This window comes from Thermobia domestica, chromosome 7 (assembly GCF_964235325.1).
Source record: "Thermobia domestica chromosome 7, izTheDome1.hap1.1, whole genome shotgun sequence".
Classification (NCBI taxonomy): Eukaryota; Metazoa; Arthropoda; class Insecta; order Zygentoma; family Lepismatidae; genus Thermobia; species Thermobia domestica.
In genome coordinates this window covers 95,540,253-95,563,674 of record NC_137460.1, presented here as the reverse complement: position 1 = coordinate 95,563,674, position 23,422 = coordinate 95,540,253, and the positions used below count along the sequence as shown (strand labels likewise).

Sequence of the window (23,422 nt, the reverse complement as noted above, 5' to 3'; positions counted from 1 at the left end):
AAGCTGGCCCCCAATGCTAAAGAACAGCCAAAATTAGCAAAGTACTAATTTACAGATGATGAAAAGGAACCATTTTGTAAAGTAATTGAGAATTATGTAGAAATAGAGATGAAGTACTATTAATAAACCCTGAACCACCATTAGTAATAGATGTCGGTCTGTCTCCTGTCTCTGACTCGAATTTCTGAAGAACTACTCGGACTACTTTTACATGTGAATTAACGTATGGAATTTCGAGAAATAGGTAGAATGAAAGGTCGTGTATGGCAATGTTACGTGTTAAAATATAAAGATAAGTAAATATCTTGTAAATTTTGTGAACATAAATATGTATGCGCAAATGTTGATAAATTGGTGAGACATGTATCTTCTAGCATTTACCCAATCTAATTAGTTTATAACATTTATAAATTTAAAGTGTTTATAATATCAGTAATAGAGTCAAGTTGAGCAAATCCACTTACATATAAATTTAAACTGTTACTATATAATTTGCTATATAATTTTTTCACACATAGTTAGTTAATTGATAGAACATATTGTAAATAAATATACATTTATGCGTACTTTCTAAATGTTAATAAAGTAAAATGATGCCGTTCAGAATATATGTTTTAAAGAATCCTCTGTGAGCAACAGTAATAATATGCTGTGATATAAAAATTAATTCAACTTTGAAATCATAATATAGTAATAGAATGCAATTTTCTTTCTGATTGAACATAAATTCCCGAATAAATTCCCATTTTGGGAATCTTCCCGGGAATATTCCCGAAAAATATTTTCCCGGGAATTTACCCATCACTAACCAAGTCGTCGTCTAAGAACTCTCAATAATTATCACAGAAAATGTGGCATATATTCCGAAGTTGGGCGTCCGCTTTCGTCAAGTTTTTTCACTGTTATCTCCTTTCCACACTTTCTGCAATTTGTTATTAGGTTCATTAATCCGTGCTGTTCACAAACTTTTAAAAGATTTTGCTCGTTATCAATGTATTCCTTCACAAATGTTAAAACTGCTAGTTCATTGCCCTTGTACATTCGCCATGTTGGTAACATAAATGCTCGTTTCTTTCCCACAATGCAACTGTTCGGTTACCTTGCGCCAAGTAGTTCCCTCCGCTCGCCATATAGTTCCATGTTTATAACCGCTTATATATAACAAATAAACAGATTTTTCGAGACTCTTATATATTATCAAGCACACAAACGATCAAATTATCCATATATTTCCTGTAAATTTTAAAAATTTCGCTGGAAACGGACGCCCAACTTTGGAATTTAACCCGAAAATGTTATTACTTTCGTTCTCTTACAGTTCTTTTGAGGTTTGAAGAACATGGAAAACCTGAAGGAGTTTTCTTCACTATACAGAGCATTTTTCTTTTGATGTATCTTGTGTCTGTTGTTGAAATTGTTCCTTTTGAACCAACCGATTCTTAAATGATGATCTAGTAAAAGTTTCTGATGCTCCGCATCCCTAAGTCCTGAAAATTTAGTCGACTTAGGTGTATACTTATATGACAGCAGAATCCACACAGGTTTATTATCTTTACTGAAATTTTCATAAAAATATTACAACCTTACTGTTTAGCAATAATAACACTTTTGCATCGATAGGGTGTTGTTGATTGAAATTCCCAAGAAAGTTGAATTGGACTGGAAGGATCGAAGAAAAACGGAAAGCACTGGTGAATCCACGGGGAGGATGGTAGGGCACCTGCCTACTACCAAAGTTTACCTTCCTATATATAAAATATTGCAATGCTTTATTTTGATTTATTAATTATAAGTATAAGAAAACTATATTGTTGTTTCAATATATTTGTTCAATTGTTACAATGTTTAGCATTTAATCCAGACGCAACGCATGATGGTATATTTGCTGTTTCTCTACAAGCAGTGATGCCAATTTAGCCTACTTTTGACTAAATCTAGCCTATTTGGAGAGGCAGTTAGCCGTACAAATTTACGAAATGCTTATAGCTTCAAATATAGCTTATTTTATGAAACTCTTTTTGCCATTTTTGCCTTTTTATTAGCTGTTAAATTAATTGTAAAAATACTTTTTCTTTCAAAATAAAGTTTTTTTTAGCCTATTTGTCATTATATATCATCGTATTAATTGATTTCTCTAGAGAGAGGGTATTTTATTACGCAACAAACATTTCTTTTTATTCTTCTTCTCTCTCCCCATCCCATAGATTTACAACTATTTGACAATATTTATCGACTCAGAATTTCAATGTCGCTCTCATAATGGCCTCATTATGTACTACTTTTTAATTATTTTAATTTTCACATTTCATTACACGAATGAAAGTTTTCTAATACAACTTTAATAAGCCGTTCGTTTCTTTAAGCTACAAAGACTGTTTTTGTTTATTAAGGAAACAAATAGGATATCTAATTAGCTTCAAAACTCTCAATGCAATCTTGGTGATTCATGTGGGTATACGGAGAAATAAGAAATGTTTGTAAGAACTGTAGCCTGCCGAAAGAAGTACTACTGAAAATTCGGACGGCAGGCAGGCTACATAAACACAACCAATCCACAATCCAACGATGGTACATCCAGTTTCAGCGCCTTGACTAGCTGCGATGTCATCGATGACGACTTATGTCAATTAACATAATATGACTGTTGACTTTCACAAATCAGATCAGTTGATGGATTTTATTGTAATTTAGTCATGTATGTTGCTTGTTAGTCATCTGCGAATAAAATTCAACATTTCATATTTTACAATGACTCACTTATAATCCTACACACAAAAAGGGGGTTTAAAAACTACAATGTGGGTTATAGGTTAGCAGTTCAAAATCTAGCCATTTTTTGCGTAAAAAAGCTTAATTTTTGAAGACCATATAGCCTATTTTCTTCAGAGATTGTTGCCAACACTGTCTCTCTGAACTCTTGGTTTCCGTTCTCAATCATCGTGTATCTTCTTGTTAGTCATTCGTTACTAACATTTGCAACGCCCAGACTTTCATGTTCTATATAAAGTATTCTTCGTACTTCAGACCGGCATCATTGTATAATAGTTTACCATAAGACATTGATACTTTTAACACTGAGGAACATTTCAGAATAGAATTAATGTCTCTGTAATTAAGGTATTGTATATGCATATTTCTTATATTTTGTTGTTGTAATTTTATCTTTTTGTTATATACTATATGTTGCATTATTCGAGTGTAAAATGAATTTAGATCTGTATGTGAACCATTTGCAAATAAATAAAACAAAATAGTTTTCTTTTATTAGTATATTAAAAAATTGTGTATGATGTTCGAAAAAATATACAAAATAATATTTTTTCAGCTGATGATGAAGAAGAAGTAGACATCAGTGATGAATATCAGGTAAATATTTATAATGTTCATTAGTAATCATGGCTAACAATATTTGACAAACATATCAGCTATCTGCTAAGTAAATATTATCTCATCACTTTACACTTTATCATTAACGGCTACGTTCAACCGAATAGTTAGCGCATACATTTTATTGGCCAGCACGGGCCGGAAACTTTAGACCGGGCTGGGCCCGGCCCATGAATTTAAATAGAAGGCCCGACCTGAGTGCTAGTTTTAGCATTTAGACCCGAGCTCGTGAATAACGAAATGAGCCCGAATTACAGAAACTTAATAAATAATTCAAAATTGTATTTTTATTTACAGCAGTTAGAGGTTTAATTTTGCAGTTGTGCCATAAAAGATTTCCAGAAAGAACGGTCCAATAAATACCATTATACAGTGTATTTACAAAGTTAGGCTCGAAAAAGTCCGAGAAATATGGTTGTATATTTAAAAACTTACGGCCCGAGCCTACCCCGGGCCGGAAGTGGTATCGTGCAGATCTCTCCCTAACAGCACAAGATGTGCTAGGCATGTGCCATTTAGGTGTCTCAGCTACTTTTTAGGTACCCGATACTTGGCACATAATATTCATGAGCTAAGTATGTACTACAGCTACCTACAGTTTTAGGTACTTGTCACACCTAATTGATATTTGCAACTATGTACCACAAATATAGCATTTATATGTCTGGCTCAGTTTCGCACTCTAACAGTCATTTGTTTTTATGTTGTTACTTGGATGTATGTCATGATCTAGGTACATCCTTTAGGTACATATTGTTTCAGATACCCTAACAGCACAAGATGTGCTAGGCATGCGCCATTTAGGTGTTCTAAATTCATCTCCCACATTTAATGCATTTGTTGCTACTTTTTCTAAGCGATTGTATACTAGAAGCAATAAACGCACCAACTTTATTAGATGGCAACTGTCGCCGATCATTTGAAAGTGAATATGGAAGAACCATGAAATAAAGTAGACACTCGTCTTTTTGTTATAAAATTACATGGCGAGCAGATTTTATCTGATCCCAAACGGTTATAGTCGAATATATGCTGTTAATGGAGCACTCTGATTAGCCAAATGCAAAAGACCTCAACAATTTATCCCTTTACAAGCGACATTCTCTTCATCGCCTCCGTGGCCAAGTCGGAAGACCACGCGGTTAGTAATTCAATGGTTGGTGGTTAGCGCCCACTCCATCCTAGGCTAGTCCTACATTATTTTACTTGTTTAAATTGCTGTTTAGATTCACCTTAATGTAAACACATTACGCATATAGGTGATTTAACACATTTTGGAGGAATAATTTTGTGGTTCGTTGACGTTTACGGCATGGGTAACATACCTAGAACATGCTAGGCACGTTCCGCAGGTACATGTCAGGCATGTGCCTAGGGTCAACCATAGACTATCACTTAACATCCATGTGATTTCTGTCTCAGATGTATACAAGGCACATACTGGACACATTCCCATGTACCTGAGGGAACATGATAGGCATATGCCTGCTATGTAATTGTGCTGTTAGGGCTAATAAATTTAACATGTATAATTCTAGATTTTGAGTTCCGGAGGAAGAATACAACTGTAAATGTTGATCCAGTACCGTGTAGCAACTATTGTGAAATGTGTTGAACATTAATGTAGAGAGTCAGACTATTCGTTATTCTTATCTTCCTCTGGAATGAAGTCAGTAGATACTAGACTGAATCTGACCTCCCTGATTAATGCTTGTTACTTTGTAATATGGGGCTTCTAGGACGGCTTCTAGTTGCCATATTATACCATAAATAGTGTTGAAATGATATGTATTTCGCGCATTTTATCGGAATTTTGACAACACTGTAATTTAATATTTATTCAGGATTTGATATTAATTTAATTGAATCCTTTAATCACTTTAATTAGATTTTAATTAATTTAATATAGCGAGATATTATTTCGCATGATATTAAACCCTTATATATTTCGTGAATATTAATCAACCTGAAGTCCTTATATTATATATTTACGAGTTGATATCATATTGTATTACGTATTTATTTGTACCAATAAAATAGATATACATAGCCTTTAATGATTTAGTTAACGCATTAGTTAATCAGAAACCTTATTGAATGATAGTTATCAGATTCATACCCTAACAGTACAATTACATAGCAGGCATATGCCTATCATGTTCCCTCAGGTACATGGGAACGTATCCATTATGTGTCTTATGTACGTCTAAGGGAGAAATTACATGGATGGCAAGTGATAGTCACAGTCTATGGCTGCCCCTAGGCACATGCCTGACATGTACCTGGGGAACGTGCCTAATATATTCTAGGCATGTTACCCATGCCGTAAACGTCAATGAAGCACAAAATTACTCCTCCAAAATACGTTAAATGGCCAATATGCGTAATGTATTTACATTAAGGTGAATTTAAACAACAGTTCAAACAAGCAAAATAAATGTACCAGAGGGTGGGCACGAACCACCAACCTTTCGATTACTAACCGCGTGCTCTTCCGACTTGGCCACGGAGGCGATGAAGAGAATGTCGCTTGTAGAGGGATACATTATTGAGGTCTTTTGAATTTGGCTAATCAGAGTGCTCCTTCAACCGCGTATATTCAACGATAATCGTTTGGGATCAGATAACATCTGCTCGCCATGTAATTCTATAACAAAATGACGAGCGTCTACTTTATTTCATGGTTCTTCCATATTCACTTTCAAATGATCGGTGACAGTTGCCATCTAATAAAGTTGATGCGTTTGTTGCTTCTAGTACACAATCACTTGGAAAAAGAAGCAACAAATGGATCAAATGTAGGAGATGAATTTAGAACACCTAAATGGTGAATGCCTAGCACATCTTGTGCTGTTAGGGTAACTCAAACAGTATGTACCTAAAGAACGTACCTAGTACAGATGTATGTTCCAAGTGAAGACATAAAAACAAATGACTGTAAAGTGCGAAACTGAGCCAGGCATATAAATGCTATATTTGTGGTACATAGTTGCAAATATCAATTAGGTGTAACAAATACCTAAAACTGTAGGTAGCTAAAGTACATACTTAGTACATGAATATCATGTGCCAAGTGTTGGGTACTTAAAAGTAACTGGGACACGTAAATCGCATATGCCTAGCACATCTTGTGCTGTTAGAGTAAGCTTACGTATTGGAGTTGATTCACCTTGTAGGGAAATGAGTTTCCAAGTAACGTTAGAGTTGAGATTCCAACTGACGTCAACAGCAAATGAACTGCGAAACAGAGCTTCCTCCGTGATTGGTTGTGAATAGAAGCATTTGTCGTGAATGCAGAAGTCCCTTAGATTCATGTTATATAAGTACTAGAGTGATTTACCATCGAGAATCCTTTGTATTATTAGATTATGACAGATACATGTTCAAGTTGTGTTTAAATGCATTTTTGTGTGTTTAAATATTTTAGAACTGTAATAGTAATATACTTTTGTACAATACACCGTAAATAAATCGGAAATATTTGCGGTGACATAGCGTGAATATAAATGCTGTCATATTTTGGCCACCGACAAAAGCTTATTTAACATTGGTTATATAACATGCTTGTGTGGGGAAGAGAGTAAATGGGACGACTTCGGAAGGTGATTACTTATGTCAAGGAAAGGGAAAAAGTTAATAAACATGGATTAAGAAAACTTCTTTTACAGCTGTAAACTGCTAAAAGCGCGAAACATCCTGTTTTAAAAAGCCCTGGCTTCAAAAGAATACAACCCATCGTAAGCGTTTTAAGGAATTAAACAGAAACTAGCATGTGCACTGTGTATGTTTTATCATCCTATGGCACCAGCGAAACGAATGAATTAGGAATTTGGTACAACATTTCTGAGCATTCGATATCTATGGATTTTTAAACCCGCAATGTATGACGGATGTCTCTCGGCTATTCCACTGCCAGCAGTAGTGGGGAAAGCAGGAATCAGTCTAGGACCTTTATGTTACCATACGGGCATTTGCCTGGTGTGAATGAGAAACCTCAGGAAAAAACTCACTCAGAATGTTTGACCTGAAAAGTCTTTTACATCTTTCCGACCGAGTGCCCCCACCGGAAATGGAACCCGGGGTCACTGGCACCACGAACTGTACAATGGAAGTTGGGGTACAGGGATACATTTTTGATTACTAATTGAGTATACTATACCTACTCGTTATGTGGGTACCAGAGGATTGTGAAACATGGTTATTTAGATAGAACGCATACTAACATCAGCGTATTCCTTGAACCACTTGCGAGAGAGCCAATAATCTTGATGCCAGGGCTTTTAAAACATGGTGTTTTGTATTTTCGGCGTTTCATAACTCAGAAAGGCAGTGTTTTTCATCCTACGTTTATTAGAGGTTCTATCTTTCACTTGGTATAAGGAATCACTTCTTAAATTTATAACACAGAGTTCATTAACAACTTGTATATATATAATCTTTGTATAGTGTGAAGAAGAGTTGGGAGATTCTCCTGTTGATGGCGACTGTCACATGTTTGTACGTTGTATTATGGGAAAACCCATTGTGATGACCTGTCCACAAGGTTTACACTTTAATCCATTTACCAGATCCTGTGATGTCGGTAATGCAGACAATTGCGACCACAAGGTATGTATCAAATAACACGATTTCAGTTTTTTTTTTAAAAAAAAAAAGCTTAATGATCATTTTCACTAGGTTGACCTACAACTTAGAACCTGTATTTAGGTGTATTGATCACTAGGATCGAGTCCACACTATTTCTGTTAAAAACAATAACTCTAACCAAGGCTATATTTAATGTCAACCCTTCAAATGCTACAGTAGAAAATTTGAGGCAATGAAGTAAATAGTTAACTGACGGTGGGGAAAAATAAAAATATATAAAATAGATTATTGTTTTTAGTTTAACCTCTCAGGATTATGTACCAAGTGTAAGGGAAACGGTGATGATGAGACGAATGATAATGCTGAAATGGCAAAAGTGGGAAGAAATAAGAGGATCTTAAAAAAAAACAACACACTGTGTCTGTTTACCAAATAGCTCAGTTGGTGGGAGCTGGATCGAACAGAGAGTGACCACTCTACCACTGAGCCACAGTGGCCTCAAAAGAAGCAATAATACTTTATATAAATAATTTTCATGTTTCTCATCTCATCTAGAATTTAAAATAAACTTTTCATTTCCTTTTTGAGATGATATAAGAAATTTATCGTCTCATGGGGAACACCTCTCTACAGTTCTTGTCCAATGCATGGTCTCGTACTTGTGTTACTCGTAAACAGTGGCGGCTGTGAAGGAAGTTACATCGGTAAAGGAAAAAATATCGCTACAAGCTAAGGAAAGAAAATTTATCTAAATTTTTAATTATTGTATACAAGAGTTAGAAAATTAAGTCACATTTCTTCCTTGAGCATGTAGTGAGAAAATTTTATTTTCCACTGATGTGACTTCCAGTAGGCTATACATATTTATTAGGGTCATGCTAGTGCTACTTATAATATTCAAGCCCGAAACCAGCCACAGAGGTTTGAGGGGGCCAAGAATATGTTAGGGGGCAAAGTCATTAAAAATTCTCTTACAAATATCTAAATTGTGCATTTTGTATTGAGGTTTGGAGGGTCCACGAAAAGTTTAGAGGGGCCAGGCCTCCTAGCCCCCTCTAGTTGCAGGCCTGATAATATTGTTAATGTTCTTAAGCCTGTCTTTCCGTCTGTTACTCCACACTACAACTCTTAAATGAAAGCAAGTTTTTAAATCCTGTATTTTGGGGGGGGGTAAAGGTAGAGCGATTATCTCGGCTGAGCTCATCAAAAGAGCCAATCCATTAATATCTTAACAGGTAAGAGTAACTTTACTGGTAGTTGTACTCGTCTACTATTGAAACAAAAGTAGCCCAGAGGTATGTATTTCGCCGTTATATGGAAGCAAACATTCTCTAGAGATTGACACCTAACGAATGAAATTGAAATTTCTAGAGCGTGATCCTTTTCTACCAGAGTTAATTTTATTGTTAAAAGACTTTACACTTACATATAATATTTACTTTGCTACAAGTATGCCTTTCTTTCTTATAGTGCACTAACCAAGATGGATTTTTTCCTTTTCCTGGAAATTGCTCTCGATACATCTACTGCAAAGGAGGAGCTGCAGAATATAGATCTTGTGAAAAGGGACTACACTACGATCGTATCACTCAAACCTGCAAAAAGCCTGAAAAAGCAAACTGTGACATAAAGGTATTCATTAACATATACACACATATTTCTAATACTCTTCTGCATGTTTCACGTTAACATTGCTATTAATATAACATAGACAATTTAAATACTATATAAGTTGCACATTGTATTCTTATATTGGGTCTTTTCTGGAATTTTTGGTGCAGATTAAGAATATGGGGGCAACTATGCGGGAAATTTACAGTTAAAATGACTCAATACATACGAAGGAAAATGTATTAGATTAGAATTTCTGGACACTCTAATACAGCTGTATTTTATGTTTACAAGTGTAAGGTCTGAGAATATGACGAGAACTATACGATGGTTAAAATAAATGAGTATATATGAAACAGGGAGGGCTCTATTTGATATCATTTTCTGTCGGCGAAGTATTTCTGCAGAATGTAAAGGAAGGATGGGCAAAGTAAATAACGTTAATAATTCCTGCACGAAGTCTGTGAGAAGTCTGTGAAAAGCAAGGAAAACGACCCTTTCATTTGTCAGCGCAAACGTTGTTTTGCTCGTGGCACCGAGGTGTGTGGAAAACGGGAAAAGACGTGTTGGAAAAAAATAAGTAAGCTCTTGTATACACGACTCCAAAAGTGCATTACCACCTGCAATTCTCCTTTTCCTGCAATAGCAGGCAACCCAAAAAAACTCGGCGCTTCGGTTGGTTGCGAATTCGAAAGCCTTTGGACCAAACCTCAATTTTGTAACAAATATATCAGTGTGGCAAACTGCAAATAACAGAATAAAACGAATTATTGAAAATGAGAATTTTATTATCGTGGCGAAGTTGGATGACATCAAAAGTTACAACATGATCTTACTTAAGCAGTTCAAACAAGATGAATGGCAAGAAACACATATCATAGGAAAGCATTTCTCTCCTCCTCCGCAGCAAAAAATAATCTCATGAAAAGAAAAAAGTTACATAATGTGAAGGTTTAATATAAAAGCCTCACCAAATAATTTTGAAAGTTGACAACGGAAAATTCAAGATCAACTGAACCGAAGTGCATGCAAATGAATTGTGCACAGATATTGCAGACGTAAAATGAGGATACGGGTTGTGTATTTTCCTAAAAAAGGTTGGGTGGGGCACGAGCCCTCCAAACCTTTGATCACGAAATATGAAACGTGCTAGTAACACTATATCAAATGTGTGTAAAGGACATGAAGAATTGCAACGAAACTTTGTGTATGGACAATACGCAAAAAATAAACGAATACGGGTTTTTATGTTCTGTGGAAGAACGATTTTAGGGGGCTAAATTACCTACGCAAAATTTTTAAAGCTGACTCACGGAAAGCAAGAAGAAGTGAACCGAAGTGAATTAAATTGTGAACAGAGATTCAGACGTAATATGCAGATACGGGTTTCGTATTTTCCTGATAAATATCTTGGGTGAAGCACGGACCCTACCAAACCTTTCATCACGAAATTTGAGAAGTGCTAGTAACACTATGTCAAATGTGTGTAAAGAACATGAAAAATCGCAACGAAACTTTACGTATAGACAATACGCGAATAAAAGGATTACGGCTTTTTCTATTTTCTGCGATAAAACGGTTTCAGGGGGCGAATGAACCCACCCGAAACTTTTGAAAATTTACGCCCGAAAGATAAGAAGTGAACCAAAGTGAATGAAATTTTGCACACATATTGTAGACATAAAATGTGCGTATACGGCTTCCGTATTTACCTGGAAAAGACTGCTAGGTGGTGCACAGACCCCTCCAAACCTTGATCAATTCTGTTTTTATATTCTGTGGAAAAAAGATTTCCGGGAGCAAAAGCTCCCACCCAAAATGTTGAAATTTTATGCCTGAAAGGTAAGTTGAAGTGGACCGAAGTGAATGAAATTGCGAAAAGATATTGCAGACATCTAATTAAGGAATACGGGTTTCGTATTTTCCTGGAACAAACGGTTGGGTGGGGCACGGAACCATCCAAACATTTGATCAAGAAATATCAAAAGTGCTAGTATCAGTATGTCAGATGTGCGTAAAGGACATGACGAATTGCAAGGAAAGTTTGTGTATGGGCAATATGCGAAAAATAGACGAATATGAGTTTTTTTTATTTACTGCGGAAATACGGTTTTAGGGGGCAAAAGCTCGCACCGAAAATTTTAAAATTTGACGCCCGAAAGGCAAATAGAAGTTAACCGAACTGAATGGAATTGTGAACAGATATTGCAGACGTAAAATGAGGGTACGGGTTTCGTATTTTCATACAAAAAACGGTTGGGTGGTGCACGAACCTCACGAAATATGAAAAGTGTTAGTAACACTAGGTCAAATGTGTAAAGGACATGAAGAATTGCAGTGAAACTTTACGTGTTGACAATACGCAAGAAATAAATGAATACGGGTTTTTATTTTCTGCGGAAAAACGGTTTTTGAGGGCAAAACTATCACTCAAAATTTTGAAAGTTTACGCCCGAAAGGCAAGAAGAAGTGAACCGAAGTGAATGAAATTATGCACAGATATTTTACACACAAAATAAGGGAATGCGAATTTCGTATTTTCCTGGAAAAAAAGATGGTTGGGTGAGCACGGAGCCCTCCAAACATTTGATCGCGAAAATGTACTGTTTGTGCTTACTGTTGATCTTCCAAATTTGAAAAATCGGATGGATACACTTGTGAAACACGAAAGGTCTTATTTTACATATCCAATATCTACACACAATTTCTTTCGCTTCTGTCCACTCCTTCCGCCACCAGACGCCTCGGTCCACCAAACAATTTTTCTTTGCAGGATAATACGAAACACGTATTCCTTCATCTTACCTCAACAATATTTGAACACAGTTTCATTCATTTCGGTCCACTTGTTTTTGCCTTTTGAGCGTCAATTTTCCAAATTTTGTGTGGGGGCCTTTTCTTCTTTACCGTTTTCCACAGAAAATAATAAAAACGCAATAGTTATTTTTCGCATATTGTCACTACACAAAATTTCGTTGCAATTCTTCATGTTCTGTAGGCACTTTGGCATACTGTTATTAGCACTTTTGATATTTCGTGATCAAAGATTTGGAGGGGTCTGTGGCCCACCCAACCGTTTTTTCCAGGAAAATACGAAACCCGTATTCCCTCATTTTATGTCTACAATATCTGTGCACAATTTCATTCACTTCGGTCCACTTATTACCTTTCGGGCGTCAACTCTCAAAAGTTTGGGTCTGGTTTATCGCCCCCTGAAACAACCTTACCGCAGAAAATAAAAATACACGTATTAGTTTATTTTATGTGTAGTATCTACCTACCAAATTTTATCAAAATCGGAGTGTTACACTTTTGAAGTGTTACTTGTCAGTCATTGTAGAACTATTTTCCTTGTTTTTCCATCAATAAGAAATTGCCTTATCAATAAAGGGTCCAAATGGATGAATCGAGTTGCGGGATGAGACTTAGTGCGACTGATAGAGGATATCGAAATATGTATATGTGCAAAGTTATAAGGGCTGAACGCCATAAGAAACGGAGGGGGGTCAAAATTGATGGGAGGAGGGCTATGCTATGTTATTGAAATACATCAAATAAACTATTGAATCATGAAAATAGTGAAAGATAGATAATGCAAACGGTGATAGTTTCTCATATTGACAGAAGAAGAATGAGCAGAGTAGATCGCGAACCTCTGGCGGACCCTTCAAGTCCGCCATTTTGAAATCTGTGATAATTTTGGAAATGAAAAGGTAGTGATGTGATATATCAGTTAGGGTCAGCATGTTCTCAAAAGTCAATTATGAACTTTAGTGATCGGTATCTGTACTTAGTTGCTAGATTTAGGATAATCTTCATAGTTATTTACGAAACTCTAGGAGACTGATACTCGTATGTTGAAAGTTTGGACTATCACAAAAACACATGTAAGTTGAACATGTCCAAAGCCAAGAAAACTAACCTCGAAATTTGATATCCAAGTTGTATATTATTATGTTTCACTGTCGAATATCAAATTTCACTGTTAGTTTTCTTGGTTTGTAGATATGAGTTATTTTTTGTCCATAATACGACTAATAATGCTAAAAGACTCACAAATCAAATTTAGTTCGTACCTTTAGCATTTCTTACAATCAACGTTCAATTGTAGTTCTTAGCCTTTCAAAATTATGAGCCTCATAGACTCCTTCTTTCTTACAAATATTAGTATCAATAATATAACCTATTGAAAAATTATCTTAACGGTAACCCACCGACAAACTGTAAGCAACCCCTGTAAAATGAAATGAAGTATTTCATTTTAACGAATCACGATTATGCTCTTTAGGCAAAGGGAGACAATGATTAAGGCAAGTGAATGTTGATGGAAGATATGATGGAATGAGAATGTGGAAGGAAATTGAAGTATCCCGAGAAAACCCACACACGATACGATGGTGTCCACCACAAAGTTTCTTGGCTGAGGATCGAACCAGAGGCCAAACGTACCAGAAACAAGTGTTTACCACTGAGTCACCGTGTCCTCCCCCAATCCCTAAGAGACGCGGGCATCCAGTTAAGAATAACTGACATAAAAAACGTACTTACCATTTTCTCACAAAGGAAACTCCACGAATCCCACATTCTGACCGTTTGTACTTCTTGTATGTTGGTTTATCACAAACATTATTTAGTATATCGATACATCTGTCAGAATAATAGTGTTTCCTCCAAAGTAGAGGCAGGTGACTTAGTGATAGAGCGCTTACTTCTGGTGCGGGATGGACCTCGTTCGATCCCAGACTTAAAGTTTGTAGTGGATACCATTGTACCTGTGAGATTTCTCGGAATTATCCTGTTTTCTCCTACATTCTCATTTTACGAATTATTTCCCAAAAATTAGCTTCCACCTATTACCTCTCTTTATTATTGGATCGAATTTCAGTTTAGCATCCCTTGGGTAGCAAAATTACATGAGATATTGAACTACGGATTAACGTGAAATCCGAAATGCTTGCGCTCCCGCCGCGAATCGGAGCCGGGTCTCCTATGCGAAAGTCGCAGACGCTACCCAATATCCATGCGTGATCTCTCTGTCTTCATTAGCCTAGAAGGCATAACATTTAAGCTTTATGGACTTCATATAATTTCAGTTCTTCCTCGATAGCCAATTCTATACTGAGACAAAGTAGATCAATCAAATGTGTCCATCTTCCCTTTTTTATAATTTTAATGATGTTCTTGTAATTTTGACCGTGTTCTAAGATTCCTGTTTGTTGAAATATCGTATTTAATTGTAGTTAACTTGTCTCGGTCAACGTTTCATAAAATATCCCCATAATTCTTCAATTTCTTTGAGGTGACCTTTGTGCTGCTCCTGTACCATATCGAGTTGTGCATTAATGGAAGCCATGGCTAAAAATAATATACATTTCCTTTCCCCCGATTTCGATCCGACATTTTGTTCTCGAGTTATTGCTGTTTTGGGCATTTTTCCGACTGGTTTTTGGCTGGTCATAGCTCCAAAAGGAAGCATTTGTGCACCCAGGTTGTCTTATCATGGTGTCAGGAATCAGCTCCCAAACGTTGTCAGTGTTGTTTTGAAACACGCTCTATATTTCTATCCTGTTTCTGATTAGCTTCTCTTTGCCAATCAATTTCCAGTATTCCCAAAACAAACCAAAAGTGAACTAAATTCACTAAATCGCCTACCCCCTATGCTTCCTTCTTGTATAGTACTTATTATATATTTATATTGTAGTTGACAGCGATTGCCAATATTGATTGAAATATCTGGTTAAAATGCTAGTAGAGGAGTTCCCTCTTCAGTACAGAAATTCCCTCCTTGCATCCTATCGCAATTTTAGGCGAGATGGGATTAAGTAAGATGGGAATTCCCATCTCGCCTAAAATGATAGGCATTCTTATCTCGGAGATATAAGTGGCATATAAATCGTTAGGCTAAGTGCGATTAGGCTAGATGGGATGGAATCATCTGAAAAGGTAGGGGGACGGTAGGTAGCGGCATGACGTAACGCCGTACCCCATGGCTACCTTTTTCCATTGTAAATGCTTAGGAAGTGGGAGGTCGCCGTACCCAGTTTTTTGGAGGTGGGGATAGGGTCCCCGCGTTCCCACGCACTTTTAGCCCTGGTGCTAAGTATTAATTACTGTGAGGACTAACGAAAAATATTATGTGATAATAATAATAATAATAATAATAATAATAATAATAATAATAATAATAATAATAATAATAATAATAATAATAAAGGATCTGAATGATAAATATATTTTTTCAACTTTTATTACAATTGCTGTCTCTTCCCGAGAATCTGGTTATATTGGTTTTGTAAGGAATAAAGAGGCTTCAAACAACATGATTTGTATAAAAGAAAAAAAGCCTTATCAAACAAACTGACAACTGACCTTCTGTCTGTTTTTTTTAAAAAAAGACAATGTTACGAGGCACAGAAGTCACCACGCCTGCGGTGTGCTTGCTCTTTTGCCTCAGGCAGCTTCAGTACTAAATTTAGGACTTTCATTCTGTCAATTTATGTGTAGCTATCAGTCAGTCACACAGGTTCTTTGCAACGCTGAATTTTACAAGAAAGGTTTTGTTCATCGGATATGAAGCGAAGCCCATCGTGCGTTGTAATCCCTTCCCCTCTTTTGCACAGTATGTGTAATTTAACTTGTATACTGTAGTAAGTTACAGAAAAGAGAATGCTATTTTTTTTTAAATGACATTATCGAATAATATTGACCATTATTACAATATATTCAAGATGAAAAATATTCATTTAACAGTCCTCATACTTAGTTGTCTGCATTGAAATTCCCATAATGTGCTTTCTTCTTTTCTAATATGAGCTCCGACCTTTTTCGTGGCTAAGTGGTTAGCGTACGCGCCTTTGGCGTGAGAGACCCGGGTTCGATTCCGGTGAGAGCTCATGTAGTACGGATTTCACGATTAATCAGTAGGTCCCATCTCATATAGCCTCGCTGCTGAAAGGGACGACAAAATCAACTCAACTCATATTCAGCACCATAGGAGATCTAACTCTGAGGGAAATTTTGTCCCTGGAAAACCTCCCAAAATCATCAACGGTACGAAATATGTCTGCAATGCAAGATGTCAATCATTTCCAACTCTATGCTCTGTGACCTAGTTTGCTTTTCATGTTTTCAGTAAACTAGACAAACAAAAGGAAGAATAGAGGCTTTCTTCCAGAAAATTGTGTTCGAGGGTGGGGGGTCACACAGGCCCGTATCCATGGGGAGTCTAGGGGGAAGGGCTCACCCTAAATTTTTACATGAGAATGATTTATGAGCATTAAAGTAGTCAGCCATTAGGATTTTTTTGTTTTAGGATGATACTAGATTCGACTCCTGTTGTAAGCTCAACTTTCAGTCCTGTGTCATTTGCAGGTCTCGTTCATACAGATTCGTTAAACATGTGCTATGACTAGTATGCGAACTAAAGTTTTTTTTAGCAAAAAGAGAAATTTCTTGCTTTAGACTCTGCCCTGTAATCCAGTTTTTCGGAGGCGAGATAGTATGGTTGGGAACGGCCAATCAGATTCAAGTTCCGAACCCACGTTAAAAAGACCTTCCTTTATAACCTTGGTGTTGTATAAGGACGAAAAACTAAAATATACTGATAGCTCAAGTAATAGATACTATGGGAAAGAGATTTAAAAAGTAGGTGGTTTTGAAATAGAGAAAGGACAATACCTGAGCTTTATTAGTATTACTAGCATATATTACTCGCTTTGCTAAGTTGAAATGAACATTTAAAAGCACAACTCGGTATTTCATGTGTTTAGTACCCGTGAAATATGCTGTTTTCGTTTTTAATGGCATCGATTTAAACAGCATCGGAAAGATCATTGATCATCTCGGTGACCCCGAAAATCATGGATTCGACACCAATAATGGTCATTTTCGTTCATTTATATGTATATTTCCTCTTCCACCATGTTGCGGGCCATGGCACACGTTGCCCCCATAGGAAAATATCTATTTTCGACACTACTAATATATATATAATTGAGAAACAATATGTTTGTGACTCTAAATCTCCCGAACCGCCCCACCGATCTTGATCAAATTCGTAACATGGAAGAGTTTTACGGCTGGGCTGGTTAAAGGCTATTCACTTTGATGGTAGAACTTAGGGGGAGGGGGTGTAAAAATAAATAAAACTTAATAACTCCTGAACCACTCGACCGATCTTAATCAAATTTTCAACATACATGAGGCTCAGGCTCAGGCCTCAATCGTTTTTGTAATTTTAATTTAACGGACCAAAGTGGGGGCGGAGAAGGAGGGGAGATATATAAAAATCAATTTATATAAAACTGAAAGTGACTATTTTTATAACTTAATAACTCTTGAACTATATCTTGAATATCCAACCGATCGCAATCAACTTGTCAAGATATATGAGGTTTGGATCTGGAAACATTTTTTGTAATTTCACTTTAACGGTACATCCTAGGGGATGGGGAGGGGGTCATATAAATAGAAATTAATAAAACATAATAACTTTTGAACCACCCAACCAATCTCCATCTAATTTTCAACAAATATGAGGGTCGGGCCTTGGGTGTTTTTTTATCGTTTCACTTTGACGAGCCAATGTAGGGAAGGGGAGGGGGAGATATATGTAAAAAATAAAATAAATATGACTGCCTTTGTGACTTCATCACTCTTGAACCACCCGACCGATCTAAATCAAATTTTCAACATACATGAGCTTAGTGGCAGGGATTACTTTAGGCTATTCACTTTGATAAAGCAACGAAGGAGAGGGCGAGAGGGAGAGAAATTTGAAAATGATCAAAAATGACCGATATTAGTGTTGAATCCATAGTTTTCGGGCCCAATGAGACAAACAGTGACACTACTGATGCTGTTTCAATCCAAGTTCAGCCCTAATATTTGGGAAGGGGGTACAATGGAGGAGAGGGGTATAAACATTTAAAAATGATCGAACTGAGTAATATTAGTGTCGAGTCAATAGTTTTAGGAGTAGCTTAGATTAACAGTGACAATTCTGATTCCGTGTGCCGCAGCACGTGGGAGGGGTAGCTGTGTATAATAATAATCAAAAATGACCAATATTAGTGCCTAATCCATAGTTTTCGGGATCATTCTGATGAACTGTGACATTTTCGATCCGGTTTGATTGCAAAATCAGCTCCGAAACTTGCGGGAAGGGGAGAAAGTGATATATAAAATGATCGATAATGGCCACTATCAGTGTCAAATTTATAGCTTTCTGGGTCGCTTAGATGAACAGTGGTACTTTCGATCCCGTTTAAATTCAAATTCAACCCCACAACTTGGGGGAGAGGAGGAAGATATATTTAAAAATAATAGAAAATGACCGATAGTTAGTGCTGAATCCACATTTGTGGGGGGTCGCTGAGATGAACAGTGACATTTTCGATGCCATGGCCCGCAACATGGGGGAGGAGGAAAGATACATATAAATGAACGAAAATGACCATTATTGGTGTCGAATCCATGATTTTTGGGTCGTCGAGATGATCAATGATCTTTTCGATGCTCTTTAAATCGATGCCATTAAAAACGAAAACAGCATATTTCACGGGTACTAAACACATGAAATACGGAGTTGTGTTTTTAAATGTTCATTTCAACTTAGCAAAGCGGGTAATATATGCTAGTAATACTAATAAAGCTCAGGTATTGTCCTTTCTCTCTTTCAAAACCACCTATTTTTTAAATCTCTTTCCCATAATATCTATTACTGGAGCTATCAGTATATTTTAGTTTTTCGTCCTTATACAACACTAAGGTTATAAAGGAAGGCCTTTTTAACGTGGGTTCGGAACTTAAATCTGATTGGCCGTTCCCAACCATACTATCTCGCCTCCGAAAAACTGGATTACAGGGCAGAGTCTAAAGCAAGAAATTTCTCTTTTTTGCTAAAAAAAACTTTAGTTCGCATACTAGTCATAGCACGTGTTTAACGAATCTGTATGAAACGAGACCTGCAAATGACACAGGACTGAAAGTTGAGCTCACAACAGGAGTCGAATCTAGTATCATCCTAAAACAAAAAAATCCTAATGGCTGACTAATTTAATGCTCATAAATCATTCTCATGTAAAAATTTAGGGTGAGCCCTTCCCCCTAGACTCCCCATGGATACGGGCCTGTGTGACCCCCCACCCTCGAACACAATTTTCTGGAAGAAAGCCTCTATTCTTCCTTTTGTCTGTCTCGTTTACTGAAAACATGAAAAGCAAACTAGGTCACAGAGCATAGAGTTGGAAATGATTGACATCTTGCATTGCAGACATATTTCGTACCGTTGATGATTTTGGGAGGTTTTCCAGGGACAAAATTTCCCTCGGAGTTAGATCTCCTATGGTGCTGAATATGAGTTGAGTTGATTTTGTCGTCCCTTTCAGCAGCGAGGCTATATGAGATGGGACCTACTGATTAATCGTGAAATCCGTACTACATGAGCTCTCACCGGAATCGAACCCGGGTCTCTCACGCCAAAGGCGCGTATGCTTACCACTTAGCCACGAAAAAGGTCGGAGCTCATATTAGAAAAGAAGAAAGCACATTATGGGAATTTCAATGCAGACAACTAGGTACGACGACTGTTAAATGAATATTTTTCATCTTGAATATGTTGTAATAATGGTCAATATTATTCGATAATGTCATTTAAAAAAAATAGCATTCTCTTTTCTGTAACTTACTACAGTATACAAGTTAAATTTCACAAACTGTGCAAAAGAGGGGAAAGGATTACAACGCACGATGGGCTTCGCTTCCTATCCGATGAACAAAACCTTTCTTGTAAAATTCAGCGTTGCAAAGAACCTGTGTGACTGACTGATAGCTACACATAAATTGACAGAATGAAAGTCTTAATTTTAGTACTGAAGCTGCCTGGGGCAAAAGAGCAAGCACGCCGCAGGCGTGGTGGCTTCTGTGCCTCGTAACATTGTGTTTAAAAAAAACAGACAGAAGGTCAGTTGTCAGTTTGTTTGATAAGGCTTTTTTCTTTTATACAAATCATGTTGTTTGAAGCCTCTGTATTCCTTACAAAACCAATATAACCAGATTCACGGGAAGAGACAGCAATTGTAATAAAAGTTGAAAAAATATATTTATCATTCAGATCCTTTATTATTATTATTATTATCACATAATATTTTTCGTTAGTCCTCACAGTAATTAATACTTAGCACCAGGGCTAAAAGTGCGTGGGAACGCGGGGGACCCTATCCCCACCTCCAAAAAACTAGGTACGGCGACCCCCCACTTCCTAAGCATTTACAATGGACAAAGATAGGCATGGGGTACGGCGTTACGTCATGCCGCTACCTACCGTCCCCCTACCTTTTCAGATGATTCCATCCCATCTAGCCTAATCCCACTTAGCCTAACGATTTATATGCCACTTATATCTCCAAGATAAGAATGCCTATTATTTTAGTCGAGATGGGAATTCCCATCTTACTTAATCCCATCTCGCCTAAAATTGCGGTAGGATGCAAGGAGGGAATTTCTGTACTGAAGAGGGAACTCCTCTACTAGCATTTTAACCAGATATTTCAATCAATATTGGCAATCGCTGTGAACTACAATATAAATATATAATAAGTACTATACAAGAAGGAAGCATAGGGGGTAGGCGATTTAGTGAATTTAGTTCACTTTTGGTTTGTTTTGGGAATACTGGAAATTGATTGGCAAAGAGAAGCTAATCAGAAACAGGATAGAAATATAGAGTGTGTTTCAAAACAACACTGACAACGTTTGGGAGCTGATTCCTGACACCATGATAAGACAACCTGGGTGCACAAATGCTTCCTTTTGGCGCTATGACCAGCCAAAAACCAATCGGAAAAATGCCCAAAACAGCAATAACTCGAGAACAAAATGTCGGATCGAAATCGGGGGAAAGGAAATGTATATTATTTTTAGCCATGGCTTCCATTAATGCACAACTCGATATGGTACAGGAGCAGCACAAAGGTCACCTCAAAGAAATTGAAGAATTCTGGGGATATTTTATGAAACGTTGACCGAGGCAAGTTAACTACAATTAAATACGATATTTCAACAAACAGGAATCTTAGAACACGGTCAAAGTTACAAGAACATCATTAAAATTATAAAAAAGGGAAGATGGACACATTTGATTGATCTACTTTGTCTCAGTATAGAATTCACTACCGAGGAAGAACTGAAATTATATGAAGTCCATAAAGCTTAAATGTTATGCCTTCTAGGCTAATGAAGACAGAGAGATCACGCATGGATATTGGGTAGCGTCTGCGATTTTCGCATAGGAGACCCGGCTCCGATTCGCGGCGGGAGCGCAAGCATTTCGGATTTCACGTTAATACGTAGCTCAATATCTCATGTAATTTTGCTACCCAAGGGATGCTAAACTGAAATTCGATCCAATAATAAAGAGAGGTAATAGATGGAAGCTAATTTTTGGGAAATAATTCGTAAAATGAGAATGTAGGAGAAAACAGGATAATTCCGAGAAATCTCACAGGTACGATGGTATCCACTACAAACTTTAAGTCTGGGATCGAACGAGGTCCATCCCGCACCAGAAGTAAGCGCTCTATCACTAAGTCACCTGCCTCTACTTTGGAGGAAACACTATTATTCTGACAGATGTATCGATATACTAAATAATGTTTGTGATAAACCAACATACAAGAAGTACAAACGGTCAGAATGTGGGATTCGTGGAGTTTCCTTTGTGAGAAAATGGTAAGTACGTTTTTTTATGTCAGTTATTCTTAACTGGATGCCCGCGTCTCTTAGGGATTGGGGGAGGACACGGTGACTCAGTGGTAAACACTTGTTTCTGGTACGTTTGGCCTCTGGTTCGATCCTCAGCCAAGAAACTTTGTGGTGGACACCATCGTATCGTGTGTGGGTTTTCTCGGGATACTTCAATTTCCTTCCACATTCTCATTCCATCATATCTTCCATCAACATTCACTTGCCTTAATCATTGTCTCCCTTTGCCTAAAGAGCATAATCGTGATTCGTTAAAATGAAATACTTCATTTCATTTTACAGGGGTTGCTTACAGTTTGTCGGTTTGTTGCCGTTAAGATAATTTTTCAATAGGTTATATTATTGATACTAATATTTGTAAGAAAGAAGGAGTCTATGAGGCTCATAATTTTGAAAGGCTAAGAACTACAATTGAACGTTGATTGTAAGAAATGCTAAAGGTACGAACTAAATTTGATTTGTGAGTCTTTTAGCATTATTAGTCGTATTATGGACAAAAAATAACTCATATCTACAAACCAAGAAAACTAACAGTGAAATTTGATATTCGACAGTGAAATATAATAATATACAACTTGAATATCATATTTCGAGATTAGTTTTCTTGGCTTTAGACATGCTCAACTTACATGTGTTTTCGTGATAGTCCAAACTTTCAACATACGAGTATCAGTCTCCTAGAGTTTCGTAAATAACTATGAAGATTATCCTAAATCTAACAACTAAGTACAGATACCGATCACTAAAGTTCATAATTGACTTTTGAGAACATGCTGACCCTAACTGATATATCACATCACTACCTTTCCATTTCCAAAATTATCACAGATTTCAAAATGGCGGACTTGAAGGGGCCGCCAGAGGTTCGCGATCTACTCTGCCCATTCTTCTTCTGTCAATATGAGAAACTATCACCGTTTGCATTGTCTATCTTTCACTATTTTCATGATTCAATAGTTTATTTGATGTATTTCAATAACATAGCATAGCCCTCCTCCCATCAATTTTGACCCCCCTCCGTTTCTTATGGCGTTCAGCCCTTATAACTTTGCACATATACATATTTCGATATCCT

General features: G+C 36.8%; 1 protein-coding gene across 3 annotated transcripts in view; it reads left to right on the top strand.

Annotated features, from left to right (window-relative positions):
- The window catches only part of LOC145690292 (chondroitin proteoglycan 2-like), an 80,855-nt gene that overhangs the window by 4,708 nt on the left and 52,725 nt on the right, over positions 1-23,422 (top strand). For all 3 annotated transcript variants that reach the window (XM_081765064.1, XM_081765065.1, XM_081765063.1), the window contains exons 2-4: positions 3,326-3,366; positions 7,834-7,995; positions 9,445-9,606. In XM_081765064.1, the coding sequence (XP_081621190.1) occupies positions 3,326-3,366; positions 7,834-7,995; positions 9,445-9,606 (365 nt within the window). The remainder of the gene's footprint in view (positions 1-3,325; positions 3,367-7,833; positions 7,996-9,444; positions 9,607-23,422) is intronic.